Below are 20,917 nucleotides of genomic sequence, written 5' to 3' on the forward strand. Positions count from 1 at the left end.
AAAAGCTTCCTTAATGTGGTCATAAAAATCCTGTCATGGGATGCTGTTTATTACCTTACACATTCACTTGTGCTTGGGAGACAGAGTGACTCAGTGACTAAAGCTGCCTGACTTTTGGCAACATGCCCGTTTTCTTCCCTGATAAATACATACAGGAGCCAAAACCTCCTGGTCAAAGTAACAGTTTCACACTGCAGGATTCATTCCTGTAGCCACTGCAAGATTTGTGGCTGAACATTCCCGTTTAACTCATCCGATTTACTTACCAAATCCCATGAGAATAAAGGATCCCAATACCATGATGAATGTTTGTAAGGTATCTGTGTAAATCACAGCTGCAAGGCCACCTAATGGCGGAGAAGTCAGAACAAATAAGTTAGCCCTGGGCAAATGTCTCAGTGGAAATGCTTTTTTCTTTTTTTCCCTTTTCCCACCACCTCTGTTTTTCAAGGACCACTATAAATAACCCCCCTTTCAGGTTTTCTTTTCTCCCTTTTTCTCCACTTCTCTTTCTTCTGGCTCCCTCAACATCTGATTTATCAGACTACTCTGCAAACTCACCTGTGATGGTGTAAAGAGCAGTAATAGAAAGCAGGATAATTATGGCCAAATAAAGATTCAGCCCTATGGCCAGCTGGATAAATACAGCTCCAGAGAAGATGTCAGCCTAGAAAAGAAAAAATGGTAGGTTCAGCAATGTTTAGGTTCATGGTGACCTATTATAGTTCCATGATGAGGGCACTGAAATACACAACTCTGCCCCTTGTAGTACTGCACACACAAATCAAAAAGAAAATAGAAGCCATTTCTGTGCACCTGCCAGTGTCCCCTCAGAACTGTGGAGTTCTTAGTACCAGAGGTGTAACACTTCTTAGAGAATTTCCAGGCCTTTTTTAACAGAGTTGTTTTTTCTAGACAGTTTCCTCACTGTTCAGTACTTAGGCACTAAGAGACAGATTCAAAACAAATAAAACTGAGTTCCCTTTGCTGCTGTGTGAAGGGCTGGGCTGTGTGACACCTCCAAGACATGGCAGAATTCATTCAGTGTCACCCCACAAATCTCTTTCCCTTTACTGCTCACATGTGGTGTAGCTCGTCTTGCTGGCTCAGGACAAACGGTGCATTTGCATTAAAGACAAACATAATTTTTAAGTTCCTGTCAGAAGAACTGACAGCAGTTGGCTAAGAGAGGAAACCTTTAGCTCTTGCATAAGGAAGCAATTGTTCAGGTTTCAGAGTAACATTGGGACGTTAATCCCATTAAATCAGTTCCCGATTTAGAGATAATTGACATCAATGTTATTTATACAAGTTTGCAATCAGAATAACTTGCCCTGCTGCACTTGTGATGCCTTACAGTAAATTATGCTTTCATTAGAGGCTGCTCCTGAGCATGCAGCTCACGGGCTCCCTCCTCCCCCTGCATGCACACCGCCCGTGGAGGGCTCTGCACAGGGACTGCCATCCTCAGCTGCCAGCGGGTCCCCGTGGGCTTCAGGAGCTGAAGTAAAGACACAAAACTCTGCCCAAGCCCTGGGGGCTCCGGGGCCGGCCAGAGCCGGGATGACAGCCCAGCCCGGGCACACACCACCCCCACAGGGCGTGCTGCAGCCTGGGAGAAGCCGAGAGAAAAACCATCTTCATTCCCGAGACGCTGAACGGAGATGCAGGGCAGCGCCTGCTCTGCGAGTGACAGAGGGGTCCCACTCCCAAACCCTGCCTTGGAGCACATTCCTTAGAGGCTTTGCTCTGGCCCTGGGAGCCAGGGCTTTAGCTCTTACCCCAGTGGCTGTCAGACCACATCCTCTGCCCCACATCTCTCTATGGCAATTTGTTTCTTATCTTTTCACGCCACTAATCAGTCTGTGTTCCTGACCTTCCTTTTATTGTTCTTGGCTTTAGTTTATCATTAAATATTGATGGGCCTAAAATGATTCCCACAAAGAAATGTATAGTTAATTATTGAGCATTCTGGGAAATGTATCAACTTCTTCAAATTGCTGCGTTTCTTCCAGTTTCACTGCTTCTCCTCCCCAGTAAGATTATTGCCTTCCAATATTTCCCTGTTTCATTCATAGTCTTTTATAGACAATCTTCAGCTAATCTCTTATTAGAGTCTCTCCCCTTTACACTACAGGCTACCTCTGCAAAGGCAGGGATCACAAAGCAACACCTGGCCAGGAAAGTGCCAGCTGGACATATCCTGTAGGTGCCAGAGCAGGAGCACCTACTCAGCCCCTGCACTATCACTCCTAGGAGAAGGTCATTCTTCTCTTCCTCTTTCCCCTGGGAAGTCTATGCCCATAGATTTCCTACTGAAATTATGCACAACAAACAGAGAGAAAAATGCTCTAACAGATTCAGAAGTTCCAGTTTATGATTTCTGATTTCTTCAAAAACATTCAGACCTTAATTCTGTCTTGTCGTAACTTAGCCTATTACTATCCATCAATACTTTATTTTTACTAGACATTTCCTTTGGCATAATGAGCAAGATCATCAACACAGTGGCTAAAAAGCCTCTGCAAGCTGCTATGGCAGTGTTCACAATGTGCTGCACACTTACGGAGCAGGTACAGGTGAGGTCCCTGTGTGAGCAGAAATTTCTGTATGACACAAATCCTTTGGGCTCAAAAATCATATGTATCCTGATCCCAAGGATTAACTCCTTTGCAGCATGTCCTTGTCAGTAAAGTGGCTGATTAGCCCCAAAGCATGGTAAGAAATCAACAAAACCAACAGAAAATGTGCAGGGAAAGAGAAATGGAAAGGACAGTGGAGCGGTGTGCAAAGGGAATCTGATCCTCACACGGTGGTGGCACTGGGCCAGAAAACACAGCAGGAGTCACACGACATGATATGTGATTCTGCTCCCTAGAAAGTATTGCTATAATTATATTAAGTACACTACATAATATTTCAACACAGCAAAGAAGAAGCACATGAAATAACTACCCCAGAAGCAAGAGATGCCACTCTTCTCCAAGGGTAAGAGGCGGTGGGAATTGCTGGTGGGTGTGACCTCCCACTCAGGGCAGGGCAGCAGCCCATCCTTCTCTATCAAATCTCAAAGAGCCCCAGAAATCACACAGGAGTATTTGCAAAGGCAGCACTGCAGAAAGTACAATACAATGGCTTGTCAACACGTGGATGGATTTGGATATCCAACGTGTCTGTGGGGAGGGAGGCTGTGCTTGTGCCTCTCCCCTCAGCACAGCTCCCTACAGCCCAGCAGGGAACAGCCCTTCCCTCCCTGCTCTGGCCATAGCAAAACCTACTCCGAGATCCTCTGACAGCACCTGACACCTCCAAGGATTGGCTGCTCTGCCTAATCTGAATCAAACAGAGCAAGTGAATCGGTCCTGGGCAGATCCTGCCCATCCAAATGCAGCACATGAGGCAGAAATGCAGAGACCTGTCTGTACACTCCAGGAATCTCAGCTGTACAGACAGAGACACTGCCAGAGCTGCTCAGGACAGTTAGGGGCAACCAAAGAAATGCTTAAGGAAATTGAACACCATATTTTACCCCTGCACAGCACAGAGACCCAGCTCCAAGGCACTTCCCCACAAACACCTGGAATAAAGGGGCTGATGGGAAGCTGGGGTGGGCCAGTGGCAGAGTGGGGCCCAGGTAACCTGCACCTGTAACAGGTGCTGCTGTATGGATCCCTTGCCTATGGAGAGGCTGTTTGAGCCTCATGGCTACACTGGAAGCTTATATGCAGAATCTGTTTTTCCTGGAAACGGGACACTCCAACTGAAACAGTGAAAAATCCCATCATCAGAGCCTCAGGCATGACACAGGCTGGAAATCAAAGCTGGATAGTAAATCCAGAACCTACACAGCACCTTGATAGGCTCACCACCAACATGTGTTGCTGAAAAGGACTGTGAGTCACTGACTGGAGGAGCTCCTCTGCTGCTGGAAGGTCCAGAACTTTGTGTTGTACCCAGGAGTTCTGATTCTGATAGTTGAGCACAGCTACAACAAACTCTCTAATCCTTTTGAAATATACAGAAATCCAGCTCTGAGGCCAGCTCACACTACTAACCTGTTTAATTTATAACCTCTCTAAGGATCAGTTATAATGTGAGAATGAGAGCAAAAGGCCAATCTTTTAGCTTAAATTGCACTATTATCACTCAGCTCCCATTCAGAGGGCAAAGACTAATCTGCCATGACAACTTCTGCAAAACAACAGACTGAAGTGTGCCTGAACTGTGGACTTCCTTAGAAGCTTGGTACTTTCAAGACATGTGGAAAATACCAGCTCTTTTTACTACTCCACAGAAACACATCCATTTACTTAATAAACATTAACTTCTTAGTACCTTAAAGTTTACACCAATCACTTGCCCATTAAAAGAATCTCTCTTCTTCCCTCCTTTCACCTCAGCTGTTACAATTTGCCTCATTTTCATTTCCCCACTCTTCCATTTTCTAATTCTTGTTATTCTTTTTTTATCCATAGTCCCCTTGCTCTTTACCCTCATCTATATTACTGATGGCATGTTCACCAGGAGATACTAAAACAGATGAATATGAAATCTAGGGACAATAATTCCTGTTCTGGGTTTCACAGATCCCTAAGATAACAGACCATAATACATTACAAATTTTCCTCCACTCTGATGCTTTCTAGAGGAGACCAAATGTAAAAGTAAACCCTAAAACTTTAAAAAGTGGACAAAGCACAATAAGCATCAAAAGAAACTGCCAGGAAGAAAAAACCTTGGATTGCAACACAGAGTCTCACTGGACAGATTGAAGAAAACACAAAATCATAATTTTACAGTTGTTAATTCAGCCAAGAGCTCCAAATCTGAAATGCTTGACCAGTTATGAGAGCAATATTGTAAAAGGACATTTCTTTTCTTTAGATCGATGTAGAATGGAAGAAATTGCTGTAGAAGTTTTACTTACTGAGATCTTTGTGAAAACATATATGATCAGGGAAAGGACTGACAGGTAGACCTGGATCCGTTTCCCACCAAAACGCTTCCTCAGGTATTCTGGCATTGTCACCACCTGTGGAGGCAGAGGAGGTTTTAGATAATGGGGAACAGGTAAAATCAAATTAGAGGAAGATTTTTTGGTATTTAGATACTATGAGAGTGGAGCACAAAATTAAGAGACTGTAATTGCAGTTTCAATGAAGAGCAGCTCCAGGAATCAAAGGAGAACAAGGAAGGAGCACCAAGTACTTCTCAGCACAGGTCTTAGAACAGAGAATCCTCATTTTCCAAGTACAGAAATGCCAAAGTGCTGGTCTGGCACACTCGAATCTCGTGCCATTCATAATGAGTTTGCAGCCCTGAGCTGTAAGCACGAGCAGCAAAGACAGAGGGAACGCAGTGGTTTGACTTACCCCAGCTTTGATGTAGATGGGTACAAAGATCCATCCTAGAACCACCACAAATATCAGAGCCTGCAGCCAAGACAAGATCAGCTGAATTAGCCTCCTGCCTCTAGACACTGCTCCCAAAGACCATTTATCAGAGCCAACAGCAGCTAGAGATCACTGAAATCACAAAAACCTGGGTACTGCAGGGGTGTGGGGGGAGGAGCTTCTGCTCTGTCCTTTGATTCCCAGTTGAAAATCTGGGGATGGAATCTTGGCTAAAAACTTTATCAGGTATAATGCAGCCTGGGTTTCATGCTAGCTGTCCCAAAGCACACATGATCATGTATTTTCTACAAAACCAGCTGATTTCTTCGCACAGGATTGCCCTCTAATATTGAATTACAGCTGCACCAGTGGCACCAGACTGTCCCAGCTCTCTTCAGAGCAAGCCCAGGATGGTTGAATACTTTACAACAATTTCAAAGACTGTACAGAATGCACCACATGCAATTTGTAAAATATTTTGTATTTTCATATTGAAATTTAATAGTATTTTTGTGTGTCCATGTGTATTTTGTGAACTACTGATCTTACTTATAGCAATGCCAAGTTTTCTGACTGAAATGACTGGAATGCTGTCCAATATCGAGTTGTACATACTTAAACCAACAAATATAAAACAAATTGCTGCCCTCAGAGCTGCACTCTGTATTTATTTTGTCCACAGAGCTTAGAGCTTTTAAACTGTATCATTTAAGTTCTGCCCCTAGGTCAAAACTGTAAGATGGAGGAGAAATACTGGGTCAGCTTCTGCTGTTGTTCTGATACAAAATAGAAATAATTTGAATGGAACAGGGACACATAGGGATGACAACAGTCAACTTTGGTATTACTTTCATTACTTCTGTTATGTGTGTTAACTGTGCCACTGTAAGTCATGAGCTCTGCAGTGTCTCTGCTCAAACACCCATAGACATCATTGCTGCTTCCCAACCAACCACTGCTGTACACCGTGTACTGATACCGGTCCAGCAGGAATCTCGCAGGACAGAAAGTGTTAGAGATGTTTGCAGAAGGATATGGGGCCTAGAGATTTGTGTTCTGTTTTGATTTGCTTTGTTCTGCTGTAAAAAGAAGGAGAATCAGGTCTGTCATCGGCCTGAATATAATCAACAGGAGAGAGCTGACAGATAAACCACATATCTCGTATTCATTTTAAGCTTTGTCCTTTTCCTTAAACATTTATATCATACCAGTACTTGATTATTTGCAACAACCATGTATTTGCTAAGGAACACAAGCCAAATCCCCCAGGGTGGGAGGATCCTTTCGCTGCTCAGAAGTCAGTGGGAAGTACCGACCTGTGGAGGCTCATTCAACCCTTTGTGTCATGGCTAATTCCCTCCCCGAGGGTGAATTAGGGAGGTGAATTAGGTGAATTGTGTCGTTGTCACAACAAGGACATTGTCAGCCGCACCCACAGAGCCTGACAACACAAGGAAATGGGCTGCAGTCCTTCACGGGAGCCTCTGGGCTGCTGCAGTTTATACTGACCCTGGTACTCCGGGAAGCTCGTTTATATAAAAACGATATATTCCAGATATCTCTACCCTGTACTGGAACCATAAGGAAAACAAGAGCATAATTCCAGGAAGGAGAAGGTAAAGAAGAAAATATTTTCGGAATGCAGATGCTTGTGAAGGATGTTCAGAATTCCTTACAGCCTATGAAGAAATCAAAGCCCCTTCAATAATTTCTACATAGCAAAATGCTGCAAAAATTACCATGGATTACCTAATAAATTCTACCCAGCATCCTGCAGTCTGAAAATGTTGTTCACAAATACTTCAAAAGTAATAAAAAGACATGCATAGAGAAGAAAATCCACCAATTTATTTGGTTCAAATGCTCTCTAAAAAACCTCGACCGAAAAGTGTCACCTTTTCCAGTGGCTTAGACAGGTTAAATACTGGATTACATTGGCTCTTACTGGTCTGTGCAGAAAACAAGTGTTGCCAGGCAAAAACTTTGACAGTCCTAAATTATTAGGCAATGTTATTTTGATTAAGCTCTGCAGATAATCCAGATGTCACAAGTATTTCCCTGACATATTTGCCACTTACATTCCACTCATATCCTCCGATGGCAATTCCTCCAGCTGCTGCTGTTCCTGCTATTCCCACAAAGTGCCCACTGCCAATGTTGCTGGCAAACAGAGAAGCACCAATCTGCAAAGAGGAAAAAACAAAAACTGGCTCTTATGTTTGTGGCAATTGCTAAAAATTCCCCTTCATTTGGCACATTGCACTCATGCCTATCTGTGGTGGTGGTGATGAGAATGACTGACACTCAACTTCCTTGACAGCTTTCAGGACTCCCACTTACTGCTCCCACTGAAACCAGAGCCTCCAGCCATCACATCTAAAATAGTGAAGAGGATGTTGAATAAAATATCTTCCAGTTGAGTCAAAAAATATATTACACCAATATAGATTTTAAAATGTTTGCAAAACTTGCCAAACTGGCATTGGGATGATATCCAGGCAATCAGGGAAGAAGACTGTGATTTTCCTTGTTCAAGGAGAGAATGACAGGGGTATCCCCACTTGTCAAACCTGCACTCCCTGTTCCACGTTGCACAGCCTGTGCATCCAAATGTGCCAGCTGGACTTGGTTCACTTTTAGCCAACAGGTATTTGCTTACTGAATAAAATTCTGAAAGCTGCATAGCAGAGAAAATGCCTCTGGAAGAAAGAAGTAATAGTAAACCAAGGAATTAGAATTAAGGAGTGCTGGATCTTTAAGACCCCCAAATATTGCATTGATCATACAAAAAGAACAGTAGGGAGAACATGGGAATTGGTGAACAGGGAGAGATTAAAAAAATGAAAGGTTCCTCTTGGTTTACAGACAGGCAGGAGCCATTCACAAAGATCTAATTCTTAATCAAGTATCTTAGACAATAGAAAAGATGAAAAGGAATGAGCTTCATTTCCTCAAAATGAACACATTAAAAGGCTGCAGAAATACCCAGGGATAATTTACTGGATCAGGTACTGAATAATGCAGGGTGAGAAGTCAGGCATAAAAAAGAGGTTGGATTGGATTGAGTATTGCGGGCAAAAGACAAGGAAGCTGGAAAAGTTCTGAAATGGAAAAATGAAGTGAACAGTTTTTTATTATTTTCTATTTTTTCTTACATCCTCTGAAAACTAAAGCAACAGCAACAACAACAACTAGGATTAAAAAGAAAACCACATAGAAAGCAGGCAAGGGAATTCCTGCTGATGTCTTCTAATGCTCTCATTTGAATCATGGAATCTCCTGAGCTGGAAGGGGCCCACAAGGATCATTGAGTCCAACTGATTTGAATGGCAGCAAATATTCAATCAATATTTCTGGGAGCACAGGGATGGTCACCTGAGTTTTGGGAGGATGAAGGATTTCATCATAGAATTCCACCTCTGCAAAGCAGATTTATTCTTCAGAGCTATGGCATAGCCAGAAATAGCAACCACGCTCTTCAACCCACAATCCTGATCTCTCATAACAAATAGATTCTTCTCCCCTATTTTTATTTGCAACACACAAATAAAATTCAGAGGGCTCCACTCTTTCTCTTCCAGGCTTACTGTTCTTCTCTTTCCCAGTCTGATCTCCTGATTTCTTCAAGTCTTTTTCTGCAGACAAACTGTTCTTTTGCTGTGACAGCAAATTTCTGTTTCTAAGTTCACTTGGTTCTGGATTTGGGATTCTTTTTTTTACACATTTCTAAAAGCCAGTTGTGCCCTACAGAACTCTAACCAATTGATCATATGACATTTCTACAGGACTGATAAGTTTTGCAGCAAACATTGGCAAACAAAAGACCTCTGTTTCTTCTAACCTCTTTGTGACAGCAACAGTTTTCCAGAAATGATAGTGAAGCAAACAGTGCCACTTATACCAAGCATTAGCACTTTTGACCAATGCTTTCCTTGGAGATAAATAATTAAACTTAAATCTAGGTTACTAGAAATGCAATCACCAGAAAATATTAACAACATTAATCTCTGATTTTGTTTAATGTGTTCCCTCTCCTGTTTCAAAAGCTTAAAGGCAGATCCAAGTAACAAAAGCAGCTAAAGAAGAACTTTGAGAACTGACAGGCACAAGCTTTGGCTCAGTGCCTGAAACCCCAGGACATACTGCAGGCAATGCTGCTGATGCTGTGTCCTCAAATTTATCTAAAATAACATTGTGTTGAAAGAAAAATACAGAACCAAACCAAACCAATGCAAAACTACCAACGTATTCAGGACCAGCAGGAGAACAAAACAATGTGAATGCAAATCCCACATTCACATCCTATACTTTTTTTCTCTGAATTAGGGAACATCCATTGCAGCAGAACTTTAAGATCAATATATACTAATAATGGATGCAATTTTAAAAATAGGTTTCAGTTATGTCATATACCTGGGAAGGGAGAACATGTCTTCATAGCCAGAAAAATGCAGATTACCCTTAAATCTGCAGCACAGTCACAGCAAGAAGAGTGCTGACCAAATACCCTCACACACCATTGACTGCTGATGCCAGAGGGGAAAGAGAAATTTCCCATCTGTCATATTTTAAGGATGAGGAAAGAAGGTAGATGGGCTCTGGGCCCGAGCTGCCTTGCTGAAGAACTTACTGCTGTGGGATTTTGTACTGGAGAGGCTGATTACTGGAATTCTTGAATTGCCATTGGTAGATGCTGCTGAACAACTTAAAAACTCTGTGCTGAACTGGGAATGGCAGAGGGAAAAAATCTTCTGGAACTATTCCCAGTGAATGTGTGAGTGAACTGACTTTAAAGACAAATCTAGGAGGAAAGGTGAATAAAGTTGGTTGAAAGGGACAAAAGCTGCTAAGAGGGAAAGAGGATGAAAATCCTGAACTAACCTGAGGCAAACGTGGAACATTAACTTTTTAAATATATTTTAAGAGGTCAGGCCTTAACAAGAGCATTCTGTTCAGCAGAAGTAGCACCACCCTGAAACAGATGATGACCACTGTGGTTTTTCCTGTTATCCATTAACTCTTTCACCTTGCTCTTGTCATTAGGTGGAGGATGCAGTGACATCCCAGCCCTGGCCATTCCCAGCTGGGTGGATGCACTCTGCAGGCCAGTGGCAGCGTGCAGAATGCAGAGCCTGTGCCTCCTCTCCCTGCCAGGACCTGCCAGCACATCCCCCTGCCCCGGTGCCCACCCTCCTGAAGGCACCAGCTCAGTACCAAACCTTTCCCCACTGATCCTCAGAACAGCAGGGGATCCTCTCCCCACACAGGGTCACTCCTGCAGAAGCTGCTTCTCAAATCCCTCTTCCCTGACACATTTCTCATTCCTGCTCCTTGAGACTGTTCATGCTTTTCTTTAACTAACAGCTCTACCCTGAAATCTGACTTTACTCTGATGCAAAGGCATTACTTTTCCTACCTGAGTTTTTGGGGATCACCCTTAGTCACTTTGGAAAAATCAGTACAATGCAATGCCACACTTCCAAGGCCCAAAGCCTTGAGACCCAAAGAAGGAAGTGTGGGCTTTTATTCTTCTTTCCCAATTAATCTGAAAGTTCTGTGAATTGCATTATTACCCAATTAAGCCACATATTTACAATTCCCAGTGTACTAAGCAGGAGGGATTGATGTTCAATAATCACCAAAATGTCTGTGCTCCAACAAACCTGCAACAGCTCAGGCTCACAAGCTGTTTTGTACTCCCCACTTCATACTCTGAGACAGAAACACCTCCCAGCCAGCTGGAAAGTCTCATGGATTCTGTAGAAATCCATTTCACTGATTTCACTTTTCTATCAGAGCTTTGCTTTGATTACTTCATTTTTCTACTTTACCTAAGTAAAGGAAATTAAAATCTTATTCACAGCAGAATTGTTGTTCCTGGTTCCTCATAGCAGTGTCAGATTCAGCAAGTGGGCAGAATCTGAGGCAATGTAAAACTTAACTGGCCGCAGAGATCAGAGAAATCACGCCAGTGATCAGTTCTGATGGCCACAAAGATAAGCTGTGCACAGCTGAAGTAAGAATCTATTGGAATTTTTGCCCCTAATTCTTATCTGTCTGACAAAGATCTAAATGTACATGATCAGAAACAAGCTGAGTTACATTTCTCTTCAGAGTGCCCTTGACCCTGCACTAATGTTCAGTAAATCTTTTTAACAGAGCTGGCCTCCACATGCCCAGCAGATACTCTTTGTCCTATTACCATTCATGCCTCAGGAACTGAGGTGTAGAAGGTAACCCATAATTTTGTGCAGACAGCTCTGTCTGCAAAACTGCAGAACCTGAAGAAGAAAATTCAAAAGCAGGAAAGCTTCAAAAGTTTGAGGTTTTTTAATTGTGCATGAAGGGCTGTTAATCCTGTGAGAGTGGCTGCTACCAAAGCTGATTGTTGTGCAGGAGCAGATACTTCATGTCCTACAATGGCAGGAAGCATTTGGCTGAACCCAACTCCTTCATCTGGCAAAGGAAGCTGAAGTTGGCAAGGCCCATTGCTAAAGAGCTGTCACTTGCCTTGAACTTCTCTGTGTCTTTTTGGAAAAAGCAGAGCTGAATATGAGGATTTAAAGAGCCATGAGTCTTTTCTGAAGATATTTCCCTCAAAGCCCAAGAGACCAAAAACAGTTTCTTGAAGATTCTTCTCTCAGTTTCTACAAGAAGACGATGTAAAGGGCACAGCATTTCATAAGCATTTCTTACATTATGACTAACAACAACAGATTTCAGTTTCAGGTGATCTCTGAGAATGTTCTTATATCCCTTTATCCCTAATTAACCATGGAACTACTGAGATTACTCAGCCACTGCACAAGGACAGTAATTCCAGTGAAGTGAGCTCCCACCTCAGCCAGAAAACTGTCTCTGGGCTTGGTTCTGCAAAATGATGAACAACTTTCCTGGATTCTGCTGGGGCAGAACAATCAGAACCAAAGCAGGACAGATTTGGCCCAGGATGTGTCTTAGTCCTACTTTATACATTGAGAAATCTAATCACAATCAGTTTGCCAGTGACTGACAAATATTCAAAATCCATATTAAAAGTAGGAATAATCTCTAACCCTTCGTTACCAGGGTCTCCTCTAGTCTACCAAGATATTATATGGTTTAAGTGAAGAGAAACCCTTTCCCAGCTTGTCAGTAAGAGATCCCAACACACTGCTATTGAGCCTCCTTCCCTCTAGGGTATCAGAAAAGCCACTCGTGGGTGCCCTGCAGAGCATAGAATACAGACAACAACTGAAAAATACAATTAGTTTAGGGGAATTCAGTTTATACCAAGTTTTTGGAAGGATTTTTTTTCTTCATTTTGTTCTGTTCCAGAAAGCAATTACATGACAAGGGTCATTATCCTGAAATGCAGGGGAGAAATCTGACAAACAAGGGTCCACTTGCGAAACAACTGCCCCCACCCTGTCTGTGGAAATGCACTGAGGCTACCCAGGACTATTCCAGCTTATCCCTGACTTGGCACAAAAGAGAAGTCAAAGCACAAAGTAAAACATCACACACAGCTTTAGCAGATGCAGAGCTGAGTTCACATCTCTGATTAAACTTTCTATACTTTCATTGATTTCCTCACCATTTCAGCCCAGTTTGCCCTGGGTGATGGACATCCCATCTACCTGCTAAGCTGTGGGAATTGGTGTTTTGGAATCTCTTTTTATCCAAGGCAAACTTTCCAGGGTGGTGCTGCTGACATGGTATTTAGTTTGTGGTTTTGGAGTGCTTGCTGTTTGTTTATTTTGAGTGATACGAGGAAGAATAGCAAGAAGGGTTCATTTTTATGGCATGGGAAGCCACTCCTGGCATTCCAAAGGGAAGGATTGAAGAGGAGATCTAGGACTGCACTGAGGATTAGCACTTTGTCCATGCTGAGCTCACAGGGCCTGGGAAGGAGGGAGGGGATCCTGGCAGGAACTGTGGGGTGATCCCTGTTGGCTTCCCCTGGAGGAGGGAAGCTTGCTGGGTCTGTTGGGTTTGTGTTGGCAGAGGACTCGGGGTCAGATCCTCTCCCCCAAGTCTCAGGGGGATCATCATCATCACTGTCTTGCTCCAGTGGTTCTCAGTGCCACTGGAGCAAGACAGAACTTTCCTGTGGTGAGTCTTTGTTGCCTTGCTGCCTCCATCTCCATTTATATCTGCACAAAAGGATGTTCATATCCCCTTGACAGGCAGACAGAATGGCACAAGGTTAAAACCAGCCCCTGATTCAAGTGACAGTTAAATAGAGTAATCTGTTTGATTTCATCTTAAAATAACTTAGAATCTCTCTTTCTTCAATCTTCCAAAGGAACCTGAATTTTCTTAGCTCTACTACATCAGATGAAGAAATCTTTTACTATCATTGGCCTTTAATCCTTTCATGTCCTTAAAGAGGCTGTCCCAATGCCTTCTAAAGGCAGAGAGCTCTCTGAAGCACAGGACTGAAAGGTGTTTCTGCAGCCTACTTCAAGAAAATTCCTAAATCTTTAGGGAACCAATATTTACTCTCAGTCTTCTGGTCCTGTAACTGAATCAATGTGTGTGGAGTCTTGACTCCCAAACCTTAATGAAGTGCAGAAACATTTTCTGAGACTGAATGCAAGATCAGAAGTGTTGAGGAATTCCATTCAACCATGCTTTACATTATTCCATCTTCTGTATTCCAGTAATATAGAAAATGCAGGTTTGTCTAAGTTGTCTGCTTTTCATATTAAAGAGACTGTATGATCAGGAAGAAATAGATAATTGTTTCTAACATCATTTCTGCCAAACAGCCTGATGGAATGGATGGCTAAAAACACTTTGTAGCTTTGGCTCCTGTTCTCGACCTTGGAAGACAATAAAGATCCACAGAAGACAATCAAGGTAAGCCACAGCTAATCTTTAAATACATTTAAAATATATTTTACCAATAACATATCAGAACATTTCCAGGACTTTTTTCTCCTTATACAGATCAGAACTTGTTACCAAAAGTAGAAACAATAAAGCAATAAAGGGGGAAATTTCAGTAAATTAATTCCTGTCTGTGACAACCTTAAAGTGAGCCAGCTTCTTTAAATGCAATTAAAAGAATGGAGTCCAAATGTTGAAAAGTTTTAAAGTGGGATGAAAGGCAAAGCACTGGATTTGTCTGTACTGACATTACAAGTGTATTTATATTCAAAGTTGATCACATAATCAAGACAGCTCAGACAACTTCCCCCAACACTCTTCCCTGCCCATCCCATGGCTCTGTTTGTGCACCTGCCCTGTGACCCCACGGCTGCAGAATGAGTTGGGATTTGCAGCCACACAAGAAAGCCACACAAGAAAGCCACACAAGAAAGCCACCACAGCCTCAGCAGTGTCCCAGGGCTCTTGGTGGAAGGGCTGGACAGAGCCAGGCTGCAGAGGCACAGCCTGGCTTTCCTCCCAGCACACAGCACTCACCGGCCACCAAACCATGCTCCGTCCAGCCAGGAAAAACCCGCCCACCGTGCCTCGGTTGGTGGAGTACATAGCCTGGAAAAAAGGGAAAAAGAAAGCTTTAATCATATTTCAAGTGTACTAGGCAAGCTATAGACAGGCTGAGAACAAACAGCTAGAATGAAGGGATAACAAAACACATAGGCAGGGTAAAGTGAAAGAAAGGGTGGCTAAAAAGAACAACCTTACGATGAAGAAAATAATACAATGGAACAATGAATCTTTTATCTAGGTCTACATTAACCATTCAAATTTCATTCCTTCACCTTTCATTATAGTGTGAAACACTAGATATAATTAAATTTAACCAAGAAAAAAATCACTCAAGTAAAAGCTCACATGAATTTTTTGCTGGGGTGAAAAGACTTTGCTTTCAGGCATCAAAATAGACTATTAGATGCAAGTTTATTATCAGAAAGTGTGCAGCTTTTTTTATTCAATACTATCCTGCCCCTACAGGTATCTGTTTTCTTGTTGTGATATGGGCATTGTACCTGATTCCCTCTGGAGTTCCAAAAGAAGAAAACACCTAAAATTTCCTTTTTACACACTCATGTTGTCTTTGTCAAGGGATGGGCTTTAGAGGGAAGTTTCTTCCAATTTTTATTAATGACCTTGAGCCATTATTTACTGAATTTCCATTGTCATCTCTGATGGACTTTGAACAGGTAAATAAAGGAAGAAGACCTGGGAAAATTATCCATATATTTTCTTCCAATGCAGAAGAAAGGAAGTAAATATGATGGCTTTACATTTAACTACACACAGTAACTGTGTGTACTGTAACTGAGTAAGTATTTGTCCAATACCGGTGTCTTCATGTCTGGAAAGAAAAAGCTCCAGGAATTAACTCAGCGCACAATGGCTGAGAAGCCAGAGATCAGCCCCTTATTGTCAGAGACCTTTAACATGAAGTTCAACCACAGCAACAGCCGGTAAGACCCAGCTCCCTCCTGCCAGCAAGGTGTTCTGGTGGACTGGGGCTTCAGATTTTTAGCTATATTTTGGCCTCTACTCCTGTGCTGAAGAGGCAAAGAAAAGGTTGTGTCCACTTTGTGCAAACTGTAAATTGGTGGTGCCCCTCAAAATATCGCCAGACTGTTAGAAAAGGATGTTTGTTCTGCAGCTGACTTTTCTGCACTGTGAAATGTTCCTGGGATGCTCCTGGAAAGCAGAGAATTCCTGAAGGGCAGCTCCTGCTCTCTGCTTGTTACTGGTCAGGCGTTCAGGTGACCAGGAGGGCTTGCCCCAGGGAAACCCGAATTCAGCGCCGTTCCCCGGTTCCCCCCATTGCAGCTCAGGGCATCGGCCCATTCTCTCAAACGCTTCAGCTCCGAGGTCCCGGCGCTGGGAGCTGCTTTTCTCCCCGGGCTCCCGGGGCTTCGCTTCCCGGGGCTCCGGGCTCCCCTCGCAGCGCTGCCAGGCCAGGCCAGGGGCAACGAGGCACTGGGGCCCGAGCGGAGGCGCTGCCAGCGCCGACAGCGCCTGCAGTGACTGCAGTGACTGCAGTGACTGCAGCATCGGCAGCGCCTGCAGTGACTGCAGCGCCTGCAGTGACTGCAGTGACTGCAGTGACTGCAGCGCCTGCAGTGACTGCAGCGCCTGCAGTGACTGCAGCACCTGCAGCGCCTGCAGTGACTGCAGCATCGGCAGCACCTGCAGCGCCTGCAGTGACTGCAGCGCTGACAGCACCGACAGCACCAGCAGCGCCTGCAGTGCCTGCAGTGCCTGCAGTGCCTGCTGCCCCGGGGCTGGTCCTGCTCTCGGCTACGATGTCTCTGCACCGCGGAGCCCAGAAACAGCCCCGGAGCGCTGCCCTCAAACGGCACCCGCAGCCTCGGCCGAGGCGGCTCTGCCGTCCCTGTCCCTGTCCCTGTCCCGTCCCTGTCCCGTCCCTGTCCCTGTCCCTGTCCTAGTCCCAGTCCCTGTCCCGTCCCCGTCCCAGTCCCTGTCCCTGTCCCTGTCCCTGTCCCTTTCCCTGTCCCCGTCCCCGTCCCTGTCCCGTCCCTGTCCCTGTCCCTGTCCCTGTCCCTGCCCTGTCCCTGTCCCTGTCCCGTCCCTGTCCCGTCCCTGTTCCTGTCCCCGTCCCTGTCCCGCTCCTGTCCTGTCCCTGTCCCTTTCCCTGTCCCTGTCCCTGTCCCTGTCCCAGTCCCTGTCCCTGTCCCTGTCCCGTCCCTGTCCCGTCCCTGTCCCCGCGTTACCGGTGCTGCCACGCCGCCACCCCACCGCCGTCCCCTCCTCCCCAGCGCTTCCCAGGCATCGCCTCACCGCACCACAGCTCCCTGCAGCCCCGCTGCTCCGGGCCAAACGCCGCCCCTCAGCTCCAGCCTGTTCTGAGAGGGGCCCTGGCTGATCTTTACCGATCGCATCTCTCGGCTCCATCCCCCACAAACCCCATCGCTCCACCTTCCCCACTGTTCCATTCATCCACCCAAAGGGATGCTTCCCCGGGTCACCATCCCCTCTAATGTAAATTAGTGCCCACATTTTGCCCACCATGCACTTGTTAACTATTTCAATTAAGCATCTAAATCTTTATATAATTACACATTCTCCCTTACTAAGCTATTTTGCCAAGACTCTATAATCTATCTGCTCATTAAGTCAAATAAAATAAAATCCCAACATACCCATAGTCCCACTGCCAGAACTACCAAAAAGTAGACAACAATAACAGAGATGTCTGCAGCATTGTTGATCCTTATGATGGGCTCCATCCTGGCTGTTTCTCTGGCTTTCTTCTTCTTTCTCTCCTTATGTGCTTCTTGCAGAGTTCAGGTTAATGATAAACTGCTGTCATCACCTATGTCGTATATAATATATAACTTCAGATTCACTTGTCTCCAATGGGACACAAGTTGAAACTGCTGCTTTTCCTTGGACAACTCTTTCCCAAAGAGTCCTCCTCTGTTACAGGTGCTGCAGATTTCACAGTTCAGTGTCCCTGCCAAAGGTACTCAGGGTTTTAACATCCACGAGCAGATGTCTGAGAAGGAATGACACAGAAAGGAGTGGCTTGGCTGCAATAAACCTGCATATTTACCTCACTGTGGGTGAATACTTTTTTTTTTTTTTTAAGTGGTTGTACCTGTAAATCTAGTCATGGAAGATGTAGTTCTTTTAGTTGTTGATGGTAAGCAATTATCTGTGAGGAGTGACCTGGCACCAGGGGAAAACCCAGGGGTCCAGGATCTGGGACAACCTCGTGTGTCATCTCTCAACTCAGCAGCATTAGTCAATGGAGAAACAGACCTGTGTTTCCAGGAAGAAGAAAACTTGAATCTGCTTCCATCTCTCACATGGATACAGCTAAAGATGCATATGAACACAAGACCTGGACCCAGGAGCTTACAGGGCTGAATTTCAGGCTGTTTAGACCATGGTGTTGGCTCTCTCTGTTGTAGCTAATCAGCTTCACATTTGAGTAAGTTCAAAGTTCATGAGAGCTTGGGTCTGCTCTGCCTTTATTTGCTCCTCTGACTTCAGAATTAAGCTAAGCAAAACAAGTGGTCACAAAGATGTGGAACACACTGGTTATAGACAGATTCTCACATCTCTGAGTAAGGAAGCTTCCCCAGATGATGCCCATGATCCTCTGTTTGAGCTAGAAGGGGCCAGAGAAATCCAGGGTGTTTAGAACAATGTATCTGGGTGCCAGGCACATTTCTGGGCTCTGAGGATATCTGAGAGTCCCATCTCTGTTTGATATTAAGGAATCATTATTCATTTACAGCCTTTTGGGTGTAAAACGTGACCTGCAGTGACACTGAGCAGAACAAGCAGTCAAGGACATGGGGAGCACAGCAGGCCTGACTGATCCTGCAGGTGTTATTTCCTCGGAGATGAAATTGAGGGCTGGCACTGTTCATTGGCAACGATTTTCTCCTGGGTAAACTACCCTGTGGTAATTGTGGCTAATAAAAAGCAGCAAAGAACCTATAATACAATGGGATTACTTAAAAGAGTAAATTTTTTTAATCTCTCTATTGTTTGAGCAGCTATACTCTTATAAAACAGTGCTACCCTTTGATAGTTTAGGCATCTCTCCCAAACACATTCTTCAGTTTGTCCTACATGACTGTGAAATGTTAGCTTTAAATCCAACAGAGAAAAAATTAACCCTGGAAGCTGCTGAGCATCCAAAATTCCCATTAGTTCTGACCTTCCCTGCTGTGTATTTCAGTGGAAAATAAAAGACTTATTTACTAACCTTAATTATCAGGAAACAGTTTGCCTAAGATAGGCTGCAGATGGCACTTCTTTAGAGACTGACGCATATTCCTCCAGCTCCTTGCACCTAACAAAAAGTTTGGTTTTCATGAATTCCATTTCTGTGTCAGTCTACAGAGGCAAGCAAAAGAAAACATTAGTCAGGCACTGATCTATCCTGATGTGCCTCGTGTTCTCACCCCAGCCTCTGCAGAAGGGAGCTCAGAGGCTGAGCAGTGCTGTAGCCTCTGTCCACAGCTCCTAGTGTGGCCACACCAACAAAATTCCAAGGTCTGAAACACTAATGGAGAATCAACATCTACAAAATAGTAATCACACAATTCCCATCTTTATGTACAGTGGAAACAAACTTAATTTTTTTTTTTATTTTTGTAGGCCACAAACAGAAACTAAGCAGCAACCAACATAATCTACAAGACTGTCAGAAGGGGAGGCAGCTTTGTCAAGGCTCTGAATATCTCATCTCCACATCCTCATCTGCAGCCCAGAGAGAAACCTGGAAGCATTGTAAGTTGTTGGTGTACCCAGTGATTCACTGTTTGAATTCAGTGCATAAAAAGGTATGCACTGAAAGGCCAGGCAGGTTTTCAGATTGGAAATAGGCTAAAGCTTTCTTTGTGTTAAAGCTTTCAAAGATAAGCAGGAGTGAATCTCCTGCTGTGATGAGTGAACACCCATCAGAACACAACAGTCATTTCTTTTCCTCACTCTCAGCTAGCAATGTGCTTCCATGGGTCTCTCATCATCCTGGAGGGTCTCTTCAAGCAGTTTTAGGGTTCCAATATTAGACAAATTGACAAATAATTTGATATACTGAGGGTATTTCTCTAGTTTTGCATGTGAGCGAGGGCAATTTATTGAAGAGAGATTTTAACAGGAGTGAGAAAACCAAACAGTTTAAGTAAGATAACACAGTGCCTCTGATCCATGTCTCTAATAAGCTCCCCCTTGGTTAGAGCCTGGTGACATTAAGCCTATCATGAATATGTCTGTTCAGACCTGATAGACCAAACAGAGAATGGAGGAGAGGGCAATTAGCTACAGACCAGCAAGGAACTGGTTCAAATTCCCACCCCAGGCTGCTGATGGAGACCAAATGGGATAAATGTCATGGACCTGCATTCCCAACTGACTGGCCACCACTGTCTGATGGGGCACAGGGCAGCTCAGGAACTGGCTAGAAGCTGCAATTGCTGTGCTGTCCTCAGAAAATGGAGCTGTAGCACAGAAAATGTGAGTTACTGGCACTTAGCCAAGCCTCTTACAAACTTTTGCATAAAGGTCTTCCTCCTGAGGATGACAAATGATTAAGCAATGGTAAAACAAATAAACTACAAGCAAAGAGAAAAATGCATCAGCATGCAAAGTACCTCCCATGGAGGAACTCCTCTAATCTTTTCCCTGACACTCCTCCACGTCTCTTGATAAAGCAAGTAGATTTCTTTGGGGATGCTCTTCAGAAATGTTAACTTATCCTTTGTACAAGTAACGAAGGACAAACACAGACAAAAATTTGTAATTATTTTACTTGCAGAAGGCCATATACTATGTTAGTAAATTGTCTACCCTCCTTTGATGGTTTCCTAGTCATGTGGTGTGAACTTGGAAAAGAGTTCATATTTGCAAGTGGACAAAATATAAATACAAAGGCTCTCAACACAGGTTTCTTAATATGCTTCTAATAATTGAGGGTGGCAGTTAGAGAATTGTTCAACACCTTTTTTTGATGTCAAAAGTCCATCTTCTCTTTCTGCAATCTTGATTAAGTGAGCAGAACCTGGTTCTAATTCAAAGAATTAGTCACAGAAGGATGACAAAAATGTGAGAAAACAAAAAATGTGCAATCA

The 20,917-nt window shown here is 43.9% G+C and overlaps 1 protein-coding gene and 1 long non-coding RNA gene across 6 annotated transcripts in view; one reads left to right on the plus strand and one right to left on the minus strand.

The window, feature by feature from the left end:
- Window positions 1–20,917, minus strand: part of SLC5A1 (solute carrier family 5 member 1) — a 49,989-nt gene that overhangs the window by 8,888 nt on the left and 20,184 nt on the right. For 2 of the 5 annotated variants that reach the window (XM_085592992.1, XM_085592994.1), the window contains 7 exons: window positions 19,051–19,181; window positions 14,805–14,876; window positions 7,472–7,576; window positions 5,373–5,432; window positions 4,928–5,032; window positions 562–667; window positions 267–347 (listed from right to left, as the gene is read on the minus strand). In XM_085592992.1, coding sequence (XP_085449118.1) covers window positions 267–347; window positions 562–667; window positions 4,928–5,032; window positions 5,373–5,432; window positions 7,472–7,576; window positions 14,805–14,873 — 526 coding nt within the window. In that variant the 5' untranslated portion in view covers window positions 14,874–14,876; window positions 19,051–19,181. The other 3 variants (XM_085592991.1, XM_085592990.1, XM_021549882.4) reach the window with 3 other exon arrangements.
- Window positions 17,747–20,917, plus strand: part of LOC146765994 (uncharacterized) — a 35,348-nt gene continuing 32,177 nt past the window's right edge. The window contains exons 1-2 of the long non-coding RNA XR_014958639.1: window positions 17,747–17,889; window positions 19,446–19,577. This is a non-coding gene — a long non-coding RNA (uncharacterized LOC146765994). The remainder of the gene's footprint in view (window positions 17,890–19,445; window positions 19,578–20,917) is intronic.

This window comes from Lonchura striata, chromosome 15 (genome assembly GCF_050655825.1).
Source record: "Lonchura striata isolate lonStrDom1 chromosome 15, ASM5065582v1, whole genome shotgun sequence".
NCBI lineage: Eukaryota > Metazoa > Chordata > Aves > Passeriformes > Estrildidae > Lonchura > Lonchura striata.